The sequence below is a fragment of the Amblyraja radiata genome, chromosome 2 (genome assembly GCF_010909765.2).
Source record: "Amblyraja radiata isolate CabotCenter1 chromosome 2, sAmbRad1.1.pri, whole genome shotgun sequence".
Taxonomy (NCBI): domain Eukaryota; kingdom Metazoa; phylum Chordata; class Chondrichthyes; order Rajiformes; family Rajidae; genus Amblyraja; species Amblyraja radiata.
Genome location: NC_045957.1, coordinates 79,065,775 through 79,085,222, shown reverse-complemented (window position 1 = coordinate 79,085,222; position 19,448 = coordinate 79,065,775). Strand labels below are relative to the sequence as shown.

Genomic DNA, 19,448 nt, shown 5'->3' with positions numbered 1-19,448 from the left:
AATTGGATCCTCGACTTCCTCATCCACAGATGGAGGAGGGGGAACTACATTCGCATGCAGCTCGCCAGGGATCCGTTTACCGACATGCAGGCGCTGGGTGAACATGCCGATGAGCTGTGGAATTCTCACCATCACAACCTGGAAGCAGTGGACGTCCATCCAGAGGCGTTTGGAGACTTGGAGCAGGTCGGGACCGCTATCCACCGCCTCCGCTGCTCCCAGTCGGCCCCCGCGGCAAAATCTGGCGGCCGTTGCGCATTACACAGCAGGCACGTCCTTCCAGCACGGCCAGCCTGCAGTTCGAACCAATGCCAGTAGAGGTCGCTGGCGCTCAAACCAGCCTAATTCGCCTGCAGTTCATCCAGACGCCAGCAAAGCTGGTTGGTGCTATTACCATCGCCGCTGGGGAACTGCAGCCAGGCTTTGTCGCCCACCCTGTTCGTTCTCGGGAAACTAAAGGGCCGGTCGTCAGTGATTCCTTTGGCGGCCGGCACAATTCATCGCGTTTTCGCTTGGGATCGCCGCAGTGGGGGACGTTTCCTCGTCGACACTGGTGTGGAATTGAGTGTTCTGCCTCCCTCCATCGCCGACATCCGTGCAGGCAAACAAGGCCCCCTCCTCACCGCGGCGAACGGGAGTGCTATTCGAACCTACGGGTTTCGCACCATCCCCCTCAACTTTGGCCGCAACTCGTTTTCGTGGAGGTTCGTCATTGCAGACGTTTCCCAGCCGCTGCTGGGCGCCGACTTCCTTCGAGCCCATTCACTGCTCGTGGATGTCAAGCGGTGGCGCCTGATGCACTCTGTCACGCTGGAGCCGGTCTTCCTCCGTACTGGTGATCCTGTAGCACGCCCTGATGGCCCCCTGGCAGATTTTCCCGGCATTCTCGAACCCCACTTCCGCTCCTCCACCCCCAAGCACGGGGTGGAGCACCATATCCCCACTACTGGCCCGCCTGTGCACGCCCGGGCATGTCGTCTCGCCCCAGACAAGCTCCGTCTAGTTCGGGAGGAGTTCCGCCAGATGGAGGCGATGGGCATCGTGCGTCCTTCCGATAGCCCATGGGCCTCACCGCTCCACATGGTCCCTAAGAAGAACGGGGGCTGGCGCCCGTGTGGGGATTACCGTCGCCTGAATGATGCGACCGTCGCCGACAGGTATCCGGTCCCGCACATTCATGACTTCAATGCCCATCTGGCCGGAGCATCCGTATTCTCCAAGGTGGACCTCGTGCGAGGGTACAATCAAATTCCGGTCCGCCCCGACGACATGCCGAAGACGGCCATTATTACACCATTTGGTCTATTCAAATTTGTGAGGATGCCGTTTGGGTTGAAGAACGCCGCGCAGGCCTTTCAGCGGCTTATGGACTGCGTGTGCCGCGGATTGGACTTTGTCTTTGTGTACCTGGACGACAGTCTGGTGGACAGTCGCTCGCGACAGGAGCACTGCATCCACCTCCGTCAACTGTGTCAGCGCCTCAGCGATTTCGGTTTGGCCATCAACGCGTCCAAGTGCCGTTTCGGGGTGACGGCTATCGACTCCCTCGGCCACCGCGTGACTGCACAAGGGGTGGTGCCTCTGCCGACCAGGGTGGACGCTATCCGCAGGTTCCCCCGTCCGACCACAGTTAGGGGCCTGCAGGAATTTGTGGGGATGGTCACCTTCTATCACCGCTTCCTGCCGTCAGCGGCTGCAATCATGCGTCCGCTTTTCCACCTGATTGCTGGTCATCGCAGGGAGGTTGATTGGTCCATGGAAGCAACAGCGGCATTCGAGAGGGCTAAGCAGGCACTGGCTGAGGCCACAATGCTCGTCCACCCACGAGAGGACGCCACGACCGCCTTGACGGTGGATGCTTCTGAGGTTGCGGTTGGGGCAGTGTTGGAGCAGCTCGTTGAGGGTTGCTGGCGGCCACTTGCCTTCTTCAGCAGGCATCTCAGTGGTCCTCAGAGTCATTACAGCGCCTTCGACCGTGAGCTCACTGTCCTGTATCTCGCCGTACGTCATTTCCGCTATTTTCTGGAGGGGAGACCATTTACTGCATTCACGGACCACAAGCCGCTAACCTTCGCGTTTGCCAAGGTATCAGACCCGTGGTCTGCCCGGCAGCAGAGGCAGTTGGCGTATGTGTCCGAGTACACCACCTCCATCCGGTTTGTTGAGGGCAAATTCAACAGGGTGGCCGATGCCTTATCAAGACCTGCAGTCCACATGGTTCTCCAAGTCGGTGAGGGGATCAATTATTTCGCCCTGGCAGCCGCTCAGCTTGTCGACAAGGAGATGGTCGCCTATCGTACGTCGGTTTCGGGCCTGCAGTTGGAGGACGATGTCTGTGGTCCTGGGGGTACCACGCTGCTGTGCGATGTCTCCTCTGGAGTTCTGTGACCCATCGTCCCCATCGCCTGGCGGAGCAGGGTGTTTGAGATGCTCCATGGACTTGCGCATCCCTCCGTCAGGGCGACAACGGCCCTGGTAGCCTCCCGCTTTATGTGGCACGGGCTGCGGAAGGAGGTTGGACATTGGGCGCGCACTTGCATCCTGTGCCAGACCGCCAAGGTGCAACGAAACGTACACGTGCCGTTGCAGGAGTTCCCCATTCCTCACAAACGTTTCGACCACATTCACGTGGACATCCTGGGGCCGCTGCCGTCATCCCAGGGCATGACGTATCTATTCACCGTTGTGGACCGCTTCACGCGGTGGCCTGAAGCCATTCCGCTACAGAATTCTGCAACAACCCCCTGTTCTCGAGCATTGTTGGCGCACTGGATCGCCCGGTTCATTGTTCCACTGGACATAACTTCCGACCGGGGGCCTCAGTTCATGTCAGAGCTGTGGTCGGCCATGGCACGCCTCCTGGTGTTCGTCTGCACCACACGATGGCGTACCACCCGCAGTCGAACGACCTAGTGGAGCGGTTTCACCGACAGCTTAAGGGTGCCCTGAGGGCTTGGCTCACTGACCCAGACTGGGTAAACACTCTACCGTGGGTTTTGCTGGGGATAAGCACTGCACCCAAGGAGGACTTGGCCGCCTCCTCCGCCGAGTTGGTGTATGGGTCTCCGTTAACGGTGCCTGGGGAGTTCATCCCGCCGGCACGTGGCCAGGTGGAGCAACCTTCGGACGCTCTGCAACGTCTGCGGCAGACGGTGGGCAAGCTGGCGCCGGTGCCCACGTCTTGTCATGGGTCCTTCCGTCCGCATGTTCCCTCTGCTCTGGAGGACTGCCAGTTTGTTTTTCTGCGCAGGGATGCACATCGAACTCCTCTACAGCGGCCGTACGAAGGTCCCTTCCGGGTCTTGGAACATGGCTCATCGACTTTCGTCCTGGACATGGGGGGTCGGCGTGAGACCGTTTCAGTTGCGCGGTTGAAGCCAGCACGTATTGATATTGATCGGCCGGCGCTGGTAGCGTGGCCCCGTAAGCGAGGGCGGCCTCTGTCTAGGGTACCTCCTCCTCTGGCTACTTCGTCCCCCGCACTTGTTGATCAGTCACCTGTTCCGGGGCCGAGCGTTGTGTGCACCCGGGCTGGCTGCCGTGTACGCCCTCCTGTCCGTTTCGTACCTCGGGTACTTCGGGGGGTCCTGTGGCGGCCCCTGGGGGGTAGGCCACTCCTTGGATCATCCCCTCGCCGATTGAGGGACAGGGGCGTTGGTCTGCCACGGGGTTTCCCGACTATGCTGTCAGGGGTTCTCTCGAGGGTGTTGTGTGTGTACTCTGACAGTTGGAATAAAAAGCTTCTTTTGAATCCGCCTGGCGTCTGGCCTTTTCCTGACCTTGACCAGGCCACTACAATAAAATCAAATGATTGTCCACCATGCATTTAAAAACTGAGCATCTTCAGTCTATGTATCTTAGAATCAAAGCCTGGGATATCAATGCTACAGAATAAGTCTATTCTCGCTATCACCTCTGTCTTTTATGCTGGCAAAATGTTTAACTTTAATAACCTTTGAAATGCCCAGTTAATTTATTGAATGATCGAAGATGTTTTTGATAAGTTGATGGACAACACTTGCATTAATGAGAAAGAGTACCTCATTTATTTTTTTCTAATTAGCTTGTTAAAATACAATTAAAATTAACCCAATTACATTTAAACCAAGCCATTTCTTGTGATGTCCATTATATTGATTTAAAAGAAATGGTGGTGCAATGATGAAGGAAATTGCTTGCAAGGTGTTACAGATGCTCATTACTCTGGCATAGTCAATTCCACATCAGTAGAACGAGGTGCTAATTCAGCAATTTTAAGTGAGTTGCGTGCTTGCTAATTCACTCTCGTTGACAAAGAATCTCTCCTCAGTCATTAACTCTGAAAATACAATCAACAGTGCGACTTAAATGCAGCAAAAAGACAAAAAATAGACACAGATAAGGTAATTTATTCCTTTATTCCAGCACCACCTTTTAGTAAGATCATGGCAGATTTGATTTGCCTCTATGCCATTTTCCATACCCATGAAAGTAAGCATGCAGGTACAGCAGGCAGTGAATAAACCTAATGGCATGTTGGCCTTCATAAAAAGAGGAGTTGAGTATAGGAGCAAAGAGGTCCTTCTGCCATTGTATAGGGCCCTAGTGAGACCGCAACTGGACTATTGTGTGCAGTTTTGGTCTCCAAATTTGAGGAAGGACATTCTTGCTATTGGGGTTAATTCCCAGGATGGTGGGACTATCATATGCTGAAAGAAAGGAGTGACTGGGCTTGTTTACACAAATTTTGAAGGATGAGAGGGAATCTTATTGAAACATGTAAGATTATTATGGGATTGGACACGCTAGATGCAGGAAACATGTTCCCGATGTTGAGGGAGTCCAGAACCAAGGGCCATAATTTAAGAATAAGGGGAAAGTAATAAGAATAATGAGGAAAAACGTTTTCACCCAGAGAGTTGTGAATCTGTGGAATTCTCTGCCTCAGAAGGCAGTGGAGGTTAATTCTCTGGATGTTATCAAGAGCGCGTTGGAGAGAGCTCTTCAATATATATCTGATGATGGCTTCTCATATAAATGTCAGCTGGGTTCAGTCCAGATTTCCCCACAGGCGTGACTCTTATTTAAAGCAAACCACGAAAAATGTTTAAATTCAACCAAATTCAGTCTCATCCTTCAATTTAATATTTTGAGTTTCAGGGTCCGTCTCATCCTTCTCATTCCACAGCTTGTGGTCGATAACACAATATCATCCAATTCCTGTGGAATTCTCAGCTGTTCAAATTTAATCAATCAAGTCCATATGTTGTCAATTTTATTATAAAGCCAATTAAGAATGCCGAATCTAGGGACAATTTCTTTCCACCTTGATAATAAAAGCCACTTTACTATCAAGGGTTAGACAAATTTAGATCCACCGGTCAAAAACATCGACTCTGATACATATACCCATTCCCTTCTTCCGCCTTCTAATGCAATAAGACTTCTCCTCCAGTACCTCTTCCTTAGTATTTTGAATAGGCTCTCAGTCAATAGGGGTTCTTTCTTATAACTAGTTTCTTCTTACCACTAAGTAACTCTTTCTGGATGGTTAGTATTGACCTTTCGAGGGGAACTCATTATATAAATTTCCAGTCTACCTCACCATTCTATACCACCACCTTATGTTCCCAGGGTATTTCTTCCCTTCTGATATCCGCTAGAGTATGTCCCTTTCTTGATAGCCACTGAATAGTCTCGTCCCATCTTTGATTATCCTCCTATGGGTGAGACAAGAGAAGAATGCCAAGTCAACAATCAATTCTCCAAAGACTATATCCCATAAGTCCTTTTCAAATCAATTTATTTTTTATAACTAAAATTAGGCGCAAAATGAGTATTTTGCCCCTGAACCACAGAGGATTACTCATTTTCAAATTTCTAAATTAAATTCTTCAAATTGGAGCATACCCCAATGGTCTTCAGAGGTTGTCTGTATTTTTTAGAAAATCTTGGTGTTTTTTTTTCTTTTCCCTTCACTGGTGTCAACTATATGGTATGTTAAAGTTGGGCACTAGGGTAGGTATCTTCTTCTACTTCTTTCTCCATGTTAGTTTCAAAGGAGAAGGAATACCGAGGAGCAGCCTTCTTTATTTGTTGGCCTCTCCCAGATGTATCTTAAAGGGACAGGACAGTATCATTTCTTCTTTGTTTTTGATCTTTGTCTATGGGGAGCTACCTGGATGGAGATAATAACCACACATCCTACCTGAGGTGTGTCTTCTGCCCATTCTCAAGGGTTCACATACTCTTTACCTCACTGCCCAGATAGTGGCATTATAGGTTATACTGTCCTGCAGGCACAAACTTAATAACAGTTATTGATCATATTTACAATGGCTCTATGACTCCTATCCCTACGCCTGTACCTCCTGCGCAATAAATTAATTTCTTCTTCCCTTAGTGCCAGTTTAGTTCTCTTTAGTTCTTATTATTTTTGACACCAGCTATTGTGTTCCTTTTCTTACTTTATCCCTCAAACAATCTCCCAGATGTACTGGAGGACAGAGGATCTAAGGGGGTAGAGGAACTGAAATAAATTTTCATTAGGCGAGAAATAGTATTGGGTAGGCTAATGGGACTGAAGGATGATAAATCCCCTGGACCTGATGGTCTGCATCCCAGGGCCCATAGGGAGGTGGCTCTAGAAAAAGTGGCCGCATTGGTGATCATTTTCCAATGTTCAATAGATTCAGGATCAGTTTCTGTGGATTGGAGGATTGCTAATGTTATCCCACTTTTCAAGAAAGGAGCGAGAGAGAAAACGGGGAATTTCAGATCAGTTAGCCTGACTTCGGTGGTGGGAAAGATGCTGGAGTCAATTATTAAAGGGATAATAATGGGGCATTTGGATAGCAGTAAAAGGATTAGTCCAAGTCAGCATGGATTTATGAAAGTGAAATCATGCTTGACTAATCTTCTGGAATTTTTTGAGGATGTGACAAGTAAAATGTATGAAGGGGTGCCAGTGGATTTAGTGTATCTAAACGTTCATAAAACCTTTGATAAGGTCCCGCACGGGAGACTGGTGACTAAAATTAGAGCACATCGTATTGGGGGTAGGGTGTTCACATGGATAGAAAATTGGTTGGCAGACCGGAAGCAAAGAGTAGGATTGAACGGGTTATTTTCAGAATGGCAGGTGGTGGCGAGTGGAGTGCCGCAAGGCTCGATGTTGGGGCTGCAACTGTTTACCATAGATATTAATGATTTGGAAGAGGGAATTAGGAGCAACACTAGCAAGTTTGTGCATGACAAAGCTGGGTGGCAGTGTGAACTGTGAAGAGGATGTTATGAGGTTTGACAGTTTGAGTGAGTGGGCAGATGAGTAGCAGATGCAGTTTAATATAGATAAATGTGAGGTTATCCACTTTGGCGACAAAAACAAGGGGGCAGATTATTATCTCAATGGGGTTAGGTTATGTAAGGGGGAGTTGCAGCGAGACCTGAGCGTCCTTGTACACTGGTCACTGAAAGTTGGTTTACAGGTAGAGCAGGCAGTGAAGAAAGCTAATGGAATGTTGGCCTTCATAACAAGAGGATTTCAGTATAGGTTCTTATGCAGTTGTATAGGGCTCCGGTGAGACCACATCTGGAGTATTGTGTACAGTTTTGGTCTCTAAATTTGAGGAAGGACATCCTTGTGATTGAGGCAGTGCAGCGTAGGTTCACGAGATTGATCCCTGGGATGGTGGGACTGTCATACGAGGAAAGATTGAAAAGACTAGGCTTGTATTCACTGGAGTTTAGAAGGATGAGGGGGTTCTTATAGAAACATATAAAATTATAAATGACTGGACAAGCTAGATACAGGAAAAAAGTTCCCAATGTTGGGCAAGTCCAGAACCAGGGGCCACAGTCTTAGAATAAAGGGGAGGTCATTTAAGACTGAGGTGAGAAAAAATGTTTTCACCCAGAGAGTTGTGAATTTATGGAATTCCCTGCCACAGAGGGCAGTGGAGGCTAAGTCACTGAATGGATTTAAGAGAGAGTTAGTTAGAGGTCTAGGGGCTAGTGGAGTCAAGGGATATGGGGAGAAGGCATGCACGGGTTATTGATAGGGGACGATCAGCCACGATCACAATGAATGGCGATGCTGGCTCAAAGGGCTGAATGTCCTCTTCCTGCACCTATTTTCTATGTTTCTATGAATGGCATAAGTGTTAGCTGTTAATTGGACATAATCAACCTCAGCAAATTGACAATATCCTATTGAAAGGGAGTGGGTGTTTAAGCTGTCAGAACATTTTATTATTTGCCAAAATATACATCTCTATAGCATAATGATAGAAATCTTACTTTTCCACACACCCCACGTAAGTCTAGAGATTTTTTTAATGATAAATTTAGCTTCAGAAGCGTTTTCTTTTTGCATGTAAAAACCCACTTCAGAACCATGGGCGATTTTAAAATTTTACAGCCAGATTTATCACTTCTGAAACTTTTTAGATACGAAATGAATTAAAAAAAAAACATACATAATGCCTTACTGTTGATGAAATGCTATGAGCAAACGCAATAAATCCCAATATTTCCCAATTTGATATCTGAGCGGCCAATGTTCACCAACCACTTTAGCTGTTGTTGTCCCTTCAGCTCTCGCTTCTCTTTACCTTCAGTTCTCTTCACTTTTGGAATTCTGAAGTAGGATAGATGTCTCTCACGCTTACCCCGACAATTCCCCCTCTCCCCCTCTCTCCCTCTCCCCCTCTCCCCCTCTCCCCCTCTCCCCCTCTCCCCCTCTCCCTCCCTCCTCCCTCTCTCCTTCCCTCCCCTCCCTCTTCCCCCTCCCCCTCCCTCTCCCTCCCTCTCTCCCTCCCTCCCTCTCCTTTTTTTCGGCGACCTGCTACGACTATGACATTTGCCGGCAGTCGCTGAAATAAAACCCATAAGTGGGACAGGCCCTTAATGCAGAAAATATGCGAGACAATTTAGTCACACAATTGCCCACAAGCAACAGTGTGACAATGACCAGATGATCTGTATTTGTAAGTTTTTTGAAGAGTGTAATTGGCAGGAGATCAGAACTAAATTTCTTGCTAGTCTGTGAAGATCTTATTGCATTTATCTAAGAAGGCAGATGAGGCTTTAGCTAGCATCTCTTTTAAAAACTTAGTACTTGCTCCCTGCAATGGTTGAGCTTCAAGTTTCTTGGCAGAAATATTGCCAACGATCAGTCATGGACCAACTACATAGATGTGACAGCTAAGAAGGTACACCATGCCTGCAGTTCCTCAGGAGACAGGAAATGCCGGAATGTCTCCAGTAACTCTTACACATTTCTACTGATGCGCTACAGAAAGTATTCTGTTGGGTTGCATCACAGCGTGCTCCACCCAAAACTACAATAAATTGCAGATAGTTGTAGTCCAGTCTATCGCTCAAACCAGACTCCCACCACTGAGTCCTTCTAACTTCATGCAGCCTCAGTAAAGACTTGCCTCGACCTGGCCATTCCTTCTTCTCCATGCTCCCTTTGAGCAGAAGATACAGAAGCTTGAATTCACTCACCAACCGGACTCAGGAACAACTTCCTCCAAGCTTCTGAATGATCCTTCCATAAGTTAGGGTACTGTCCGATTCACCTTTATCCCATTAAGGACATTGGCCTTTGTCTTTGGAACTGTTGCACTGCAATGCTGAGAACTATATTCTGTACTCTGTATCGTCCCCTTTGCTCTAGCTATTGTAAATAGCTTGATTGTATTTATATATAGGATCATCTGACTTGATTGAATAGTTTGCAAAACAAAGAGTCTCACTGTAGCTCAGCACATGTGATAATAATTTGCCTAAATCCTTTTTTTTTAATGTTTATTTTTATTAGAAGCAATTGTACAAGAACAAAGCAATCGGCATAACAATTATATAATTTTCGTACAGCTTCATTTTTAACATTTTATAAACTGATAAATGAATTGGGGGAAAAAAGGAAAGAATGAAGAAAAAGAAGAAAGATACAAACAAGAGAAAAGAAAAAACCTCTGAACTGACAAAAAAGTGAGAGAAAAAAAAGAAGAGAAAAGAAAAACAGAGATATGTCCCACTATCCTTCCCTACCCCCGCTCACTCAACCCAAGCATCGGTTTTAAATTTGTGTTCAACCATTCTATTTATAAGAAATTCAATGAAAGGAGACCATGTTTTGGAAAATTGGTCTGATTTATCAGCCAAAACAAGCCTTATTTTTTCTAAATGTAGTGTCTCGGTCATTTCTGTGATCCACAACTTCACTGTGCGAACTGGCGTCTTTTTCCAGAAATTAAGTATAAGTTTTTTTACGGTTATTAAGCCGTAGTCAAGGAAACGTCTTTGGAATGTCGTTAACGTAGAGCAACCCTCTGACATTCCTAATATTATTACTTTTGCATCGGACTCCAATTGAATTTTGAGTGTTTTAGAGATGATATCGAATATTCCCATCCAGAAATGTTGTGTTTTTATACAGGCTACAAAGGAATGGGTTAAGGTAGCTTCATGGAGGTGACATTTATCACAGATAGGGGAGACAGTTGGAATAATCTTATTTAATTTGGTCTTTGAGTAGTATAACCTATGCAATATTTTGAATTGTATCAGGCAATGCCAGACATTTAAAGAACAATAATGTATGTATAGTAGGCTTTTCTCCCATATACCTATTTAGCCTAAATCTTAACTTGAACCCTGCAGTAATTAAGCATTTACCAAGGCTCTGGTGAATATAACATTTGTAACTGATCACAGAACCAATTTAAAGAACAGAGAAGATGGCAAACTGACCTCAGATGTTTAGAGTTATAGCTGAATTCCTCGTCAGCTTCTATTTAGGTGAATCCTCAAGATAGAGGATAACTTAGTTTCACCCCAGTCCTTAAGTCCTGATGCGGCCAACATAGGATCTGCAAACTCCACCCCAGATGAGGCAGGTGGTGCTTGGCGGGACATCCACCTGGCTAATTATGAAGTGGTGGGATCCTTCATTATTTGTAGAACATAGAACATAGAACAGCACAGCACAGGAGCTAACCCTTCGACCCAGAATGTCTGTGCCAAACATAGAAACATAGAAACATAGAAAATAGGTGCAGGAGGAGGCCATTCAGCCGTTCAAGCCAGCACAGCCATTCATTGTGATCATGGCTGATCGTCCCCTATCAATAACCCATGCCTGCCTTCTCCTCATATTCCACTAGCCCCTAGAGCTCGATCTAACTCCCTCTTAAATCCATCCAGTGATTTGGCCTCCAGTGCCCTCTGTGGCAGGGAATTCCACAACTTCACAACTCTCTGGATGAAAACGTTTTTTCTTACCTCAGTCTTAAATGACCTCCCCTTTATTTTAAGAATGTGGCCCCTGGTTCTGGACTCGCCCAACATTGGGATCATTTTTCCTGCATCTAGCTTGTCCAGTCCTTTTATAATTTTATATGTTTCTATAAGAATCACTAAAAGTTAGTATGCAGGTGCAGCAAGCAATCAGGAAGGCCAATGGAGTTTTGGCCTTTATTGCTAGGGGGATTGAGTATAAAAACACGGAGGTCTTGCTGCAGCTGTACACAGTATTAGTGAGACCACATTTGGAATACTGTGTACAGTTCTGGGGTCCATACTTAAGAAAGGATGTACTAGCCCTGGAGGCAGTGCAGCGAAGGTTTACAAGATTAATTCCTGCAATGAGGGGATTGACATATGAGGAAAGGTTAAGTAGGCTGGAACTCTACTCTTTGGAGTTTAGAAGAATGAGAGGCGATCTCATTGAAACATATAAGATCGTGAGGGGCCTTGATCGGGTGGATGCACCGAGGATGTTCCCAATGATCGGGGAAACTAGAACTAGGGGACATAGTTGCAGAATAAGGGGGGGCTCTTTTAAAACTGAGATGAGGAAGAACTTCTTCACCCAGAGGGTGGTTAATTTATGGAATTCACTGCCCCAGGGAGCAGTGGAAGCAGAAACTTTAAATATATTTAAGACTAAAATAGATGGTTTTTTAGCTGCCAAGGGGATAAGGGGCTACGGGGAGAGGGCAGGGATATGGACCTAGGTATGGTTAGTATAGTAAGACCTGAGTGATCTCCTGGACAAGTGTCGATCGCCTAGATTGGGGTCGGAGAGGAATTTCCCGGATTTTTTTCCCGAATTGGACCTGGGTTTTTATCCGGTTTTTTGCCTCCCCCAGGAGATCACGAGGTTTTTGGGGTGGAGAGGGGTGATAGCGGTATAAAGGGGAGGGTAGTGTCTTGTGTTCTGTGTCTTGTGTCTACTGTTTGTGGGTAAGTGTGTCTGTTTAGTGTTCAGCCATGAGCGAATGGCGGTGCGGGCTCGACGGACCTGGTGGTCTACTCTCGCACCTACTTTCTATGTTTCTATGTTTCTATGTTTCCCCCTCATCCTTCTAAACTCCAGTGAATACAAGCCTAGTCTTTTCAATCTTTCCTCATATGACAGTCCCGCCATCCCAAGAATCAATCTTGTGAACATACGCTGCACTGCCTCAATCACAAGAATGTCCTTCCTCAATTCTGAGACCAAAACTGTACGCAATACTCCAGATGTGGTCTTTCCAGAGCCCTATACAACTGCAGAAGAACCTCTCTACTCCTATACTGAAATCCTCTTGTTATGAAGGCCAACATTCCATTCACTTTCTTCACTGCCTGCTGTACCTGTAAGCCAATGTTCAGTGACCGGTGTACAAGGACACCCAGGTCTCGCTGTACCTCCCCCTTACATTACCTAACCCCATTGAGATAATAATCTGCCCCTTGTTTTTGCCACCAAAGTGGATAACCTCATATTTATCTATATTATACTGCATCTGCCATGCAACTGCCCACTCACTTAACCTGTCCAGGTCACCCTACAACCTCCTAACATCCTCTTCACCATTCACACAGCCACCCAGCTTTGTGTCATCCGGAAACTTGCTAGTGTTGCTCCTAATTCCCTCTTCCAAATCATTAATATATATGGTAAACAGTTGCGGCCCCAACACCGAGCCTTGCGGCACTCATCTCGCCACTGCCTGCCATTCTGAAAAGGACCCATTCACACCTACACTTTGCTTCCTGTCTGCCAACCAATTTTCTATCCACGTCAACACCCTACCCCCAATACCATGTGCTCTAATTTTAGTCACCAGTCTCCCGTGCGGGACCTTATCAAAGGTTTTCTAAAAGTCTAGATACACTACATCCACTGGCTCCCCTTCATCCATTTTACTTGTCACATCCTCAAAAAAATACCAGAAGATTAGTCATAAATCCATGCTGACTAGGACTAATCATTTTACTGCTATCCAAATGCCCAATTATTACCTCTTTAATAATTAACTCCAGCATCTTTCCCACCACTAAATTCAGGCTAACGGGTCTGTAATTCCACATTTTCTCGCTCGCTCCTTTCATGAAAACTGGGATAACATATGCTAGCCTCCAATCCACAAAAACTGATCCTGAATCTATTGAACATTGGAAAATGATCACCAATGCGTCCACTATTTCTAGAGCCAACTCCCTGAGGACCCTGGGATGCAGTCCATTGTGCCCCGGGGATTTAGAAACATAGAAACATAGAAAATAGGTGCAGGAGTAGGCCATTCGGCCCTTCGAACCTGCACCGCCATTCAATATGATCATGGCTGATCATCTAACTCAGTATCCTATACCTGCCTTCTCTCCATACCCCCTGATCCCTTTAGCCACAAGGGCCACATCTAACTCCCTCTTAAATATATTTATCATCCTTCAGTCCCATTAGCCTACCCAATACTATCTCTCACCTAATGAAAATTACTTTCAGTTCCTCGACCCCCTTAGATCCTCTGTCCTCCAGTACTTCTGGGTGATTGTTTGTGTCTTCCTTAGTGAAGACAGATCCGAAGTACCTATTCAACTCTTCTGCTATTTCCTTGTTGCCCATAATAATTTCACCCGTGTCTGCCTTCAAGTGACCCACATTTGACTTTGCTACTCTTTTTCCCTTAACATATCAAAAGAAGCTTTTACTGTCCTTCTTTATATTCCTGGCCAGCTTTCCTTCGTACTTCATCTTTTCAGCCCGTATTGCCCATTTTGTTTCCTTCTGTTTTCCTATGAAAGTTTCACAATCCTCTGGTTCCTGGCTACTCTTTCTGTGTTATACATCTTTTCTTTTAGTTTTATTCTATCCCTAACTTCTCTTGTCAGCCACGGTTGCCTCCTACTACCCTTAGAATCTTTCTTCCTTTTTGGAATGAAATGATCCTGCTTCTTCCGGATTATGCCCAGAAACACCTGCCATTACTTTTCCACTGTCATTCCTGCTAGGATCCCTTTCCAGTCTACCTTGGCCAGCTCCCCTCTCATGCCTTCATAGTCCCCTTTGTTCAACTGCATCACTGCCACTTCCGATTTAACCTTCTCCTTCTCAAATTGCAGATTAAAACTAATCATATTATGATCATTACCTCCAGGCGGTTCCTTTACCTCGAGTTCTCTTATCAAATCTGGTTCATTGGACAACACCAAATCCAGAATTGCCTTTTCTCTGGTCGGTTCCATTAGAAGCTGCTCTAAGAATCCATCTCGGAGGCACTCTACAAACTCTCTTTCTTGGGGTCCTGTTACATGCCAGGTTTAACTCCTGCTCCAACTTACACCCTATATCTATTCGGGGGTCTGTAGATAACACCAATTAGTGTCTTCTTGCCTCTTTAATTCCTCAACTCAATCCACAGTGACTCTACCTCCTCAGTCCCTATGTCTTCCCTTGCAAGGGACTGAATTCCATCCCTTACCAGCAGAGCTACCCCCCCCCCCTTTCTCTGCCCACCTGCCTGTCCTTTCTATAGGATGTATAACCCTGAATATTAAGTTCCCAGGCCCGATCCTCCTGCAGCCACGTCTCAGTAGTCCCTACAATGTCATCTCTACCAACCTCTAACTGAGCTTCAAGCTCATCTACTTTACTTCTTATACTTCGTGCATTCAAATACAATACTTTTAATTCCTTACGCATCTCACCTTCCACATTGATTGTTATTACATTTGGCCATACTCTCCTATCCCTTTGTGAGCTTTCTTTCCTGTTAATTCTGGGGTCATTAACACCCTTTACCTTTAACTCCGTCCTTTACTATCCCATTTGACACCACAACTGTTATCTGCACATTATCCATGTCTCTCAATTATCTGCATATCCATGTCCTTATCAAAAGTCTCTTAAATGCCACTAATGTTTCTGCCTCCACCAACGTCGTTGGCAGCGCACTCCAGGAATTCACCATCCTCTGTGTAAAAACGCCCTGGACAACTCTGTTCAACTTTGCCCCCCTCACCTTAAAGCTATGCCATCTGGTATTTGATAGTTTCAATTCTGGGAAAAGGGTTCTGACTGTCTACCCTATCTATGCCTTTCATATTTTCATATACTGCTGACAGGTCTCCCTGCAATGTTCGGCATTCCAGAGGAAACAATCCAAGTCCAAACTCTCCTTGTAACTAATATCCCCAAATCCAGGCATCATTGTGGTAAACCTCCCCTGTACCCCACCAAAGCTTGCACATCCTTCCTGTAATGGGGCAAGCAGTTTATGTTAGACCATCTGCCCTAGGAGCAAAATTAGGCCGTTTGGCCCATCAAGTCTGTTCCACCATTAGATCATGGCTGATCTATATTTCCCATGCAACCCCATTCTCCTGCCTTCTATCCAAAACCTTTGACTTCCTATGAGCTTCCACATGCTCTTTAAATATGGATTCAAGCTTTTCAGTTCTCATCCAAATGCCCCTTCTCTACGCTAAGAAGCCACAATGCAAGGATTTCCAGGAATTTGAAAATGTGGTAGGTTTGAAAATGTGGTTGGTTTAAAATGAAAATGTGGTTGGTTTGAAAATGAAAATGTGGATGGTTTGAAAATAAAAACATGGTTGGTTTGAAAATGAAATTGTGGTTGGTTTGCAAATCTATATAATTAAAAGTCTAAACTAGACCACTTCCTGTTCGCACTTTATATTGATTTTAGCAAATACACTATGACTTACGGCTATGAACCAGTCCCTTCAGCCCATCACACCCATACTAGTGCTCCAGGAAACCCCCCCCCCCCCCACTGGCCATCAATATTGGAATTGGTGGAGAGGTGGAATATTGTGTTGGGGGACCAGCCCTCCCGTGTGAACATGGGACCCAACGGGTCCCACTTAGTCTAGTAATACTCTAAACATGAGCTATCCAAAGATTTATACTGTGGTAACATGATCTCTCAACTTTGAGGTCGGGGGGAGCTCCCCCCGCCACGGGTATCATGTTATCCCATGCTACTTGCTCCATGGTTGGAAAGTCATCAACTGAACAGTCTTCCCCACCTGGGTTGCCAGGTGAGGAGGGGGCTGTGGACGCCCAGCAGGCCAAAAACAAGACCTGTCAAAGGGCGAATGAGCTTCTGGAGAGCCAACGGCCATCTGCACTTCAGTAGAATTTACGATAACAGAGCATTTTAAGGAATGATGACAAAGCACACACGCCAAAATCATGTACTTCCAGTGGTGGAAGTCCACAGGAACTGGAGGACAGAGATGTGTGGTGCATCCATCACCATTCCCATCGAAAACCAGCACCACTATGTTGCTAATGTTTTCAACGATGATGATCAACTATTAAACACAATGACAAAGGCACGTATGCCTGCTTTTCCACCATATCTACCTGTGTTGCACTTAAAAGGAATGATGGATTTCAGTGGTGAAAGAGCAAATATAAAGGCCCAATTCCAACCCAAAATTGGTTTGCATGCATTAATACTGATAGTTTGAGGAACATTGGCACTGAGTGACTTGTCTCTCTGACAGTGGTTAAAATTGAATGTTTTTTCAACAGTGGGGGGTTGTACAGTTGATAAATTATTCTTACTCCTGCTGCCTCACACTGATGGTTGTAAAATATGCATTGCTTTTAAAGCCTTAGCTGCTGTGACTTTTTGACATCCACAGTTTAAGGTAGGATGACCTCTAAACAATGTGAAGTAGAGCATATCTGCACTCAGATATTCCCCAGGATGCTCCTTAAACAAGCATTAGGCTCGTCAACATTTGGAATAATAATCGCTGAGGGCATGCCACACAACTTAACATTTTTAATATCGATAGCACAACTAAGTTTCATTGACGCCTCTTCTCATTCATAATTATCTGGATCATTTTTATTGATTTAATTTAACAACAAGTCCTGCGTTCCTTTGTACCTTCACATGAATTTTATAATGTTTCAAATAATTTTTAATTGATGTTCTTCTGAAATGTAGTCCTGTTGTGGGAGGTAAGTAGACAGCAAGCTCCCACAAACATTTGGAATGATGGAGAGTTAATATGTTTCAGCAATGTTGAACAAGGAATAAAAATCTTTTGTCCAAAAGGAAGCATCTGACAATGTAGCATGCCCCAAGAACTGGACAACAGAAGAATCAGCCTGGATTTCTTTATGCTCAAAAAATGAGTGTGTTTGAATCCACAGACTGAGTCTAAAGCAAGAGAATCAAGTTCAGTGCTGTATTAAACCCACTTCAGGAGATAATATCCACAGTCATGCACACCAATAACACCTTATTGCTCAAATATAATTTGGCAAATGGCATTAATCAGATATGAAGGAACCAAAAGAAACAATCTGAAGAGCCGCATTTTGCACATGGTCTGCCATTCAATTTAAAGGTGGTTTCACCCACATTCCATTCATCAGCTTTTCTTTAAACCTCTTTAATACAGTTATCTATTTCATCTCGGCCGTATAAAGTCCATTATATCCTATCATGCAGAGCTTTTGACAGATTATGTTTCCACATCTTTTCTGAGGGAAGTAATGTTCTGGCAGTCAATAGGCTCTGTGACATGGATTGAAGCTGCTTGATTTTAATGCAATCTAAAGAAGAATCCAATCCCGAAATATCACATGTCCATTTCCTGCACGCATGCTGCCTGACCAACTGAATTCCTCCAGTACTTTGTGTTTTTATCAAGATTCCAATACTTGCAGTCTCTTGCATTTTCATTTTAATTTATATATTTTTTTTACCATATGGACAAAAGTGACTTTCATCCCCTCAGCCTCTGTTGAATAAGATGCTCACAAAGGGATGTTTGCTTTGAAAATGGAAGCAGTAAAGCTGTGTTTATTCCTTTGAAACATAATGAAGGCAACTCAACAACTGAACAGACTCAGGGTAAGCACAAAATACTATTTATTTGTTTGAAATGGTGCCAATTGAAAACACAGCACTTATGGTCCATATCCATTAGGCACATATAGGAGAACCAACATTTTCTCAAGGGCAACAAATACTCCTCTTGCCAAAGGTATCTATGTACAAATTGGAATAAAAATTAATAGGAAGACAATTTCTGTAACCGGTTCAATGGTACTTTATTATTTCATGTACCTAGACACAGTAACATTCATTTTTTGCTTATAGTTCAGTAAATACATAGGCACAATCATACTTACTTGCATACAAGAGTGTAGGAATAGTAGGAAAATACACATAGTGCTGGAGTAGCTCAGCAGGTCAGGCAGCATCTCTGGAGAACAAGGATTGATAACATTTCAGGTCCAGACCACTCTTCAAAATAGTAGATTACATTGAGAAAGTTCACGTCACCATATTTCAGGCACCATTTTGAATGATTCAAGTCCAAGGTTGTTAAAAATGTAGAGTCTTAACTTGATAGTCAGCTCATGTTGACCTGACTGCGGCACTAGGTTGGAGTTGCAGGGTCGGCCTGGCCAGGCGATGGCATTGATGGCCTCCACCACTGCTTTGCCGCACTGTGCCTTTCCAGGCCCGATCCATGTGCGTGGCCATTTTGAGCAGTGCCTGATCTAATCAAGTCCCAGCCTACTGCAGGTCCTGCAGTGCCTTACTCCACCAACGGCTCAATCTGGACACATCAAGCCAGGAACGCACCGAACCGAACCTCCTGCAGCCATGTTCAGGCTCCGTGCCCTGGGCGCAACCCACAGCCGACCCAGGAACACTTGGAGTGCCACTGGGGGTGCGGGAGGTAATGCCCTGGCCCACTTAGAGGCACCATTGTTCTCCTGCATCCACCACAACTGAGCTTCCCTTTGTGCCTGATTAATTTGACTGAGCAACTTTCGAGATTATCTAGAGCACACTAAAACCTAGGGCAAGAATCACATGCATCCTGACCAGATAAGAATATCATTTTCTTCTCTAATGGTCTTTAAACCACTTTATCAATGAAACCGTTGATATATCTATAAAGGTTAAATTTGAAAATAATTAAAATTTGCTGCCATAATGGAATTCAATAGACATTTCCTATATTAAAGCTCAGGTCACAAACTATATCCTGGGTTTCCATGATTATTAATTCACAACTGTTGTACTCCAATACCAATAACTATTTTTATATTACTGTAAAACATGTGGTTATCATTAGGCCCATCCCTTGCAGTGCTTAAATATAATGGCTTACAAGGCTATTTATAT

At 45.2% G+C, this 19,448-nt stretch overlaps 1 protein-coding gene across 1 annotated transcript in view; it reads left to right on the top strand.

Moving 5' to 3' along the window:
• Window positions 1–54: 54 nt before the first annotated feature.
• LOC116985123 overlaps window positions 55–19,448 on the top strand; it is a 102,588-nt gene continuing 83,194 nt past the window's right edge. Inside the window, exons 1-3 of the mRNA XM_033039587.1 lie at window positions 55–269; window positions 357–1,872; window positions 2,086–2,296. Of these exons, the coding sequence (XP_032895478.1) occupies window positions 55–269; window positions 357–1,872; window positions 2,086–2,296 (1,942 nt within the window). The remainder of the gene's footprint in view (window positions 270–356; window positions 1,873–2,085; window positions 2,297–19,448) is intronic.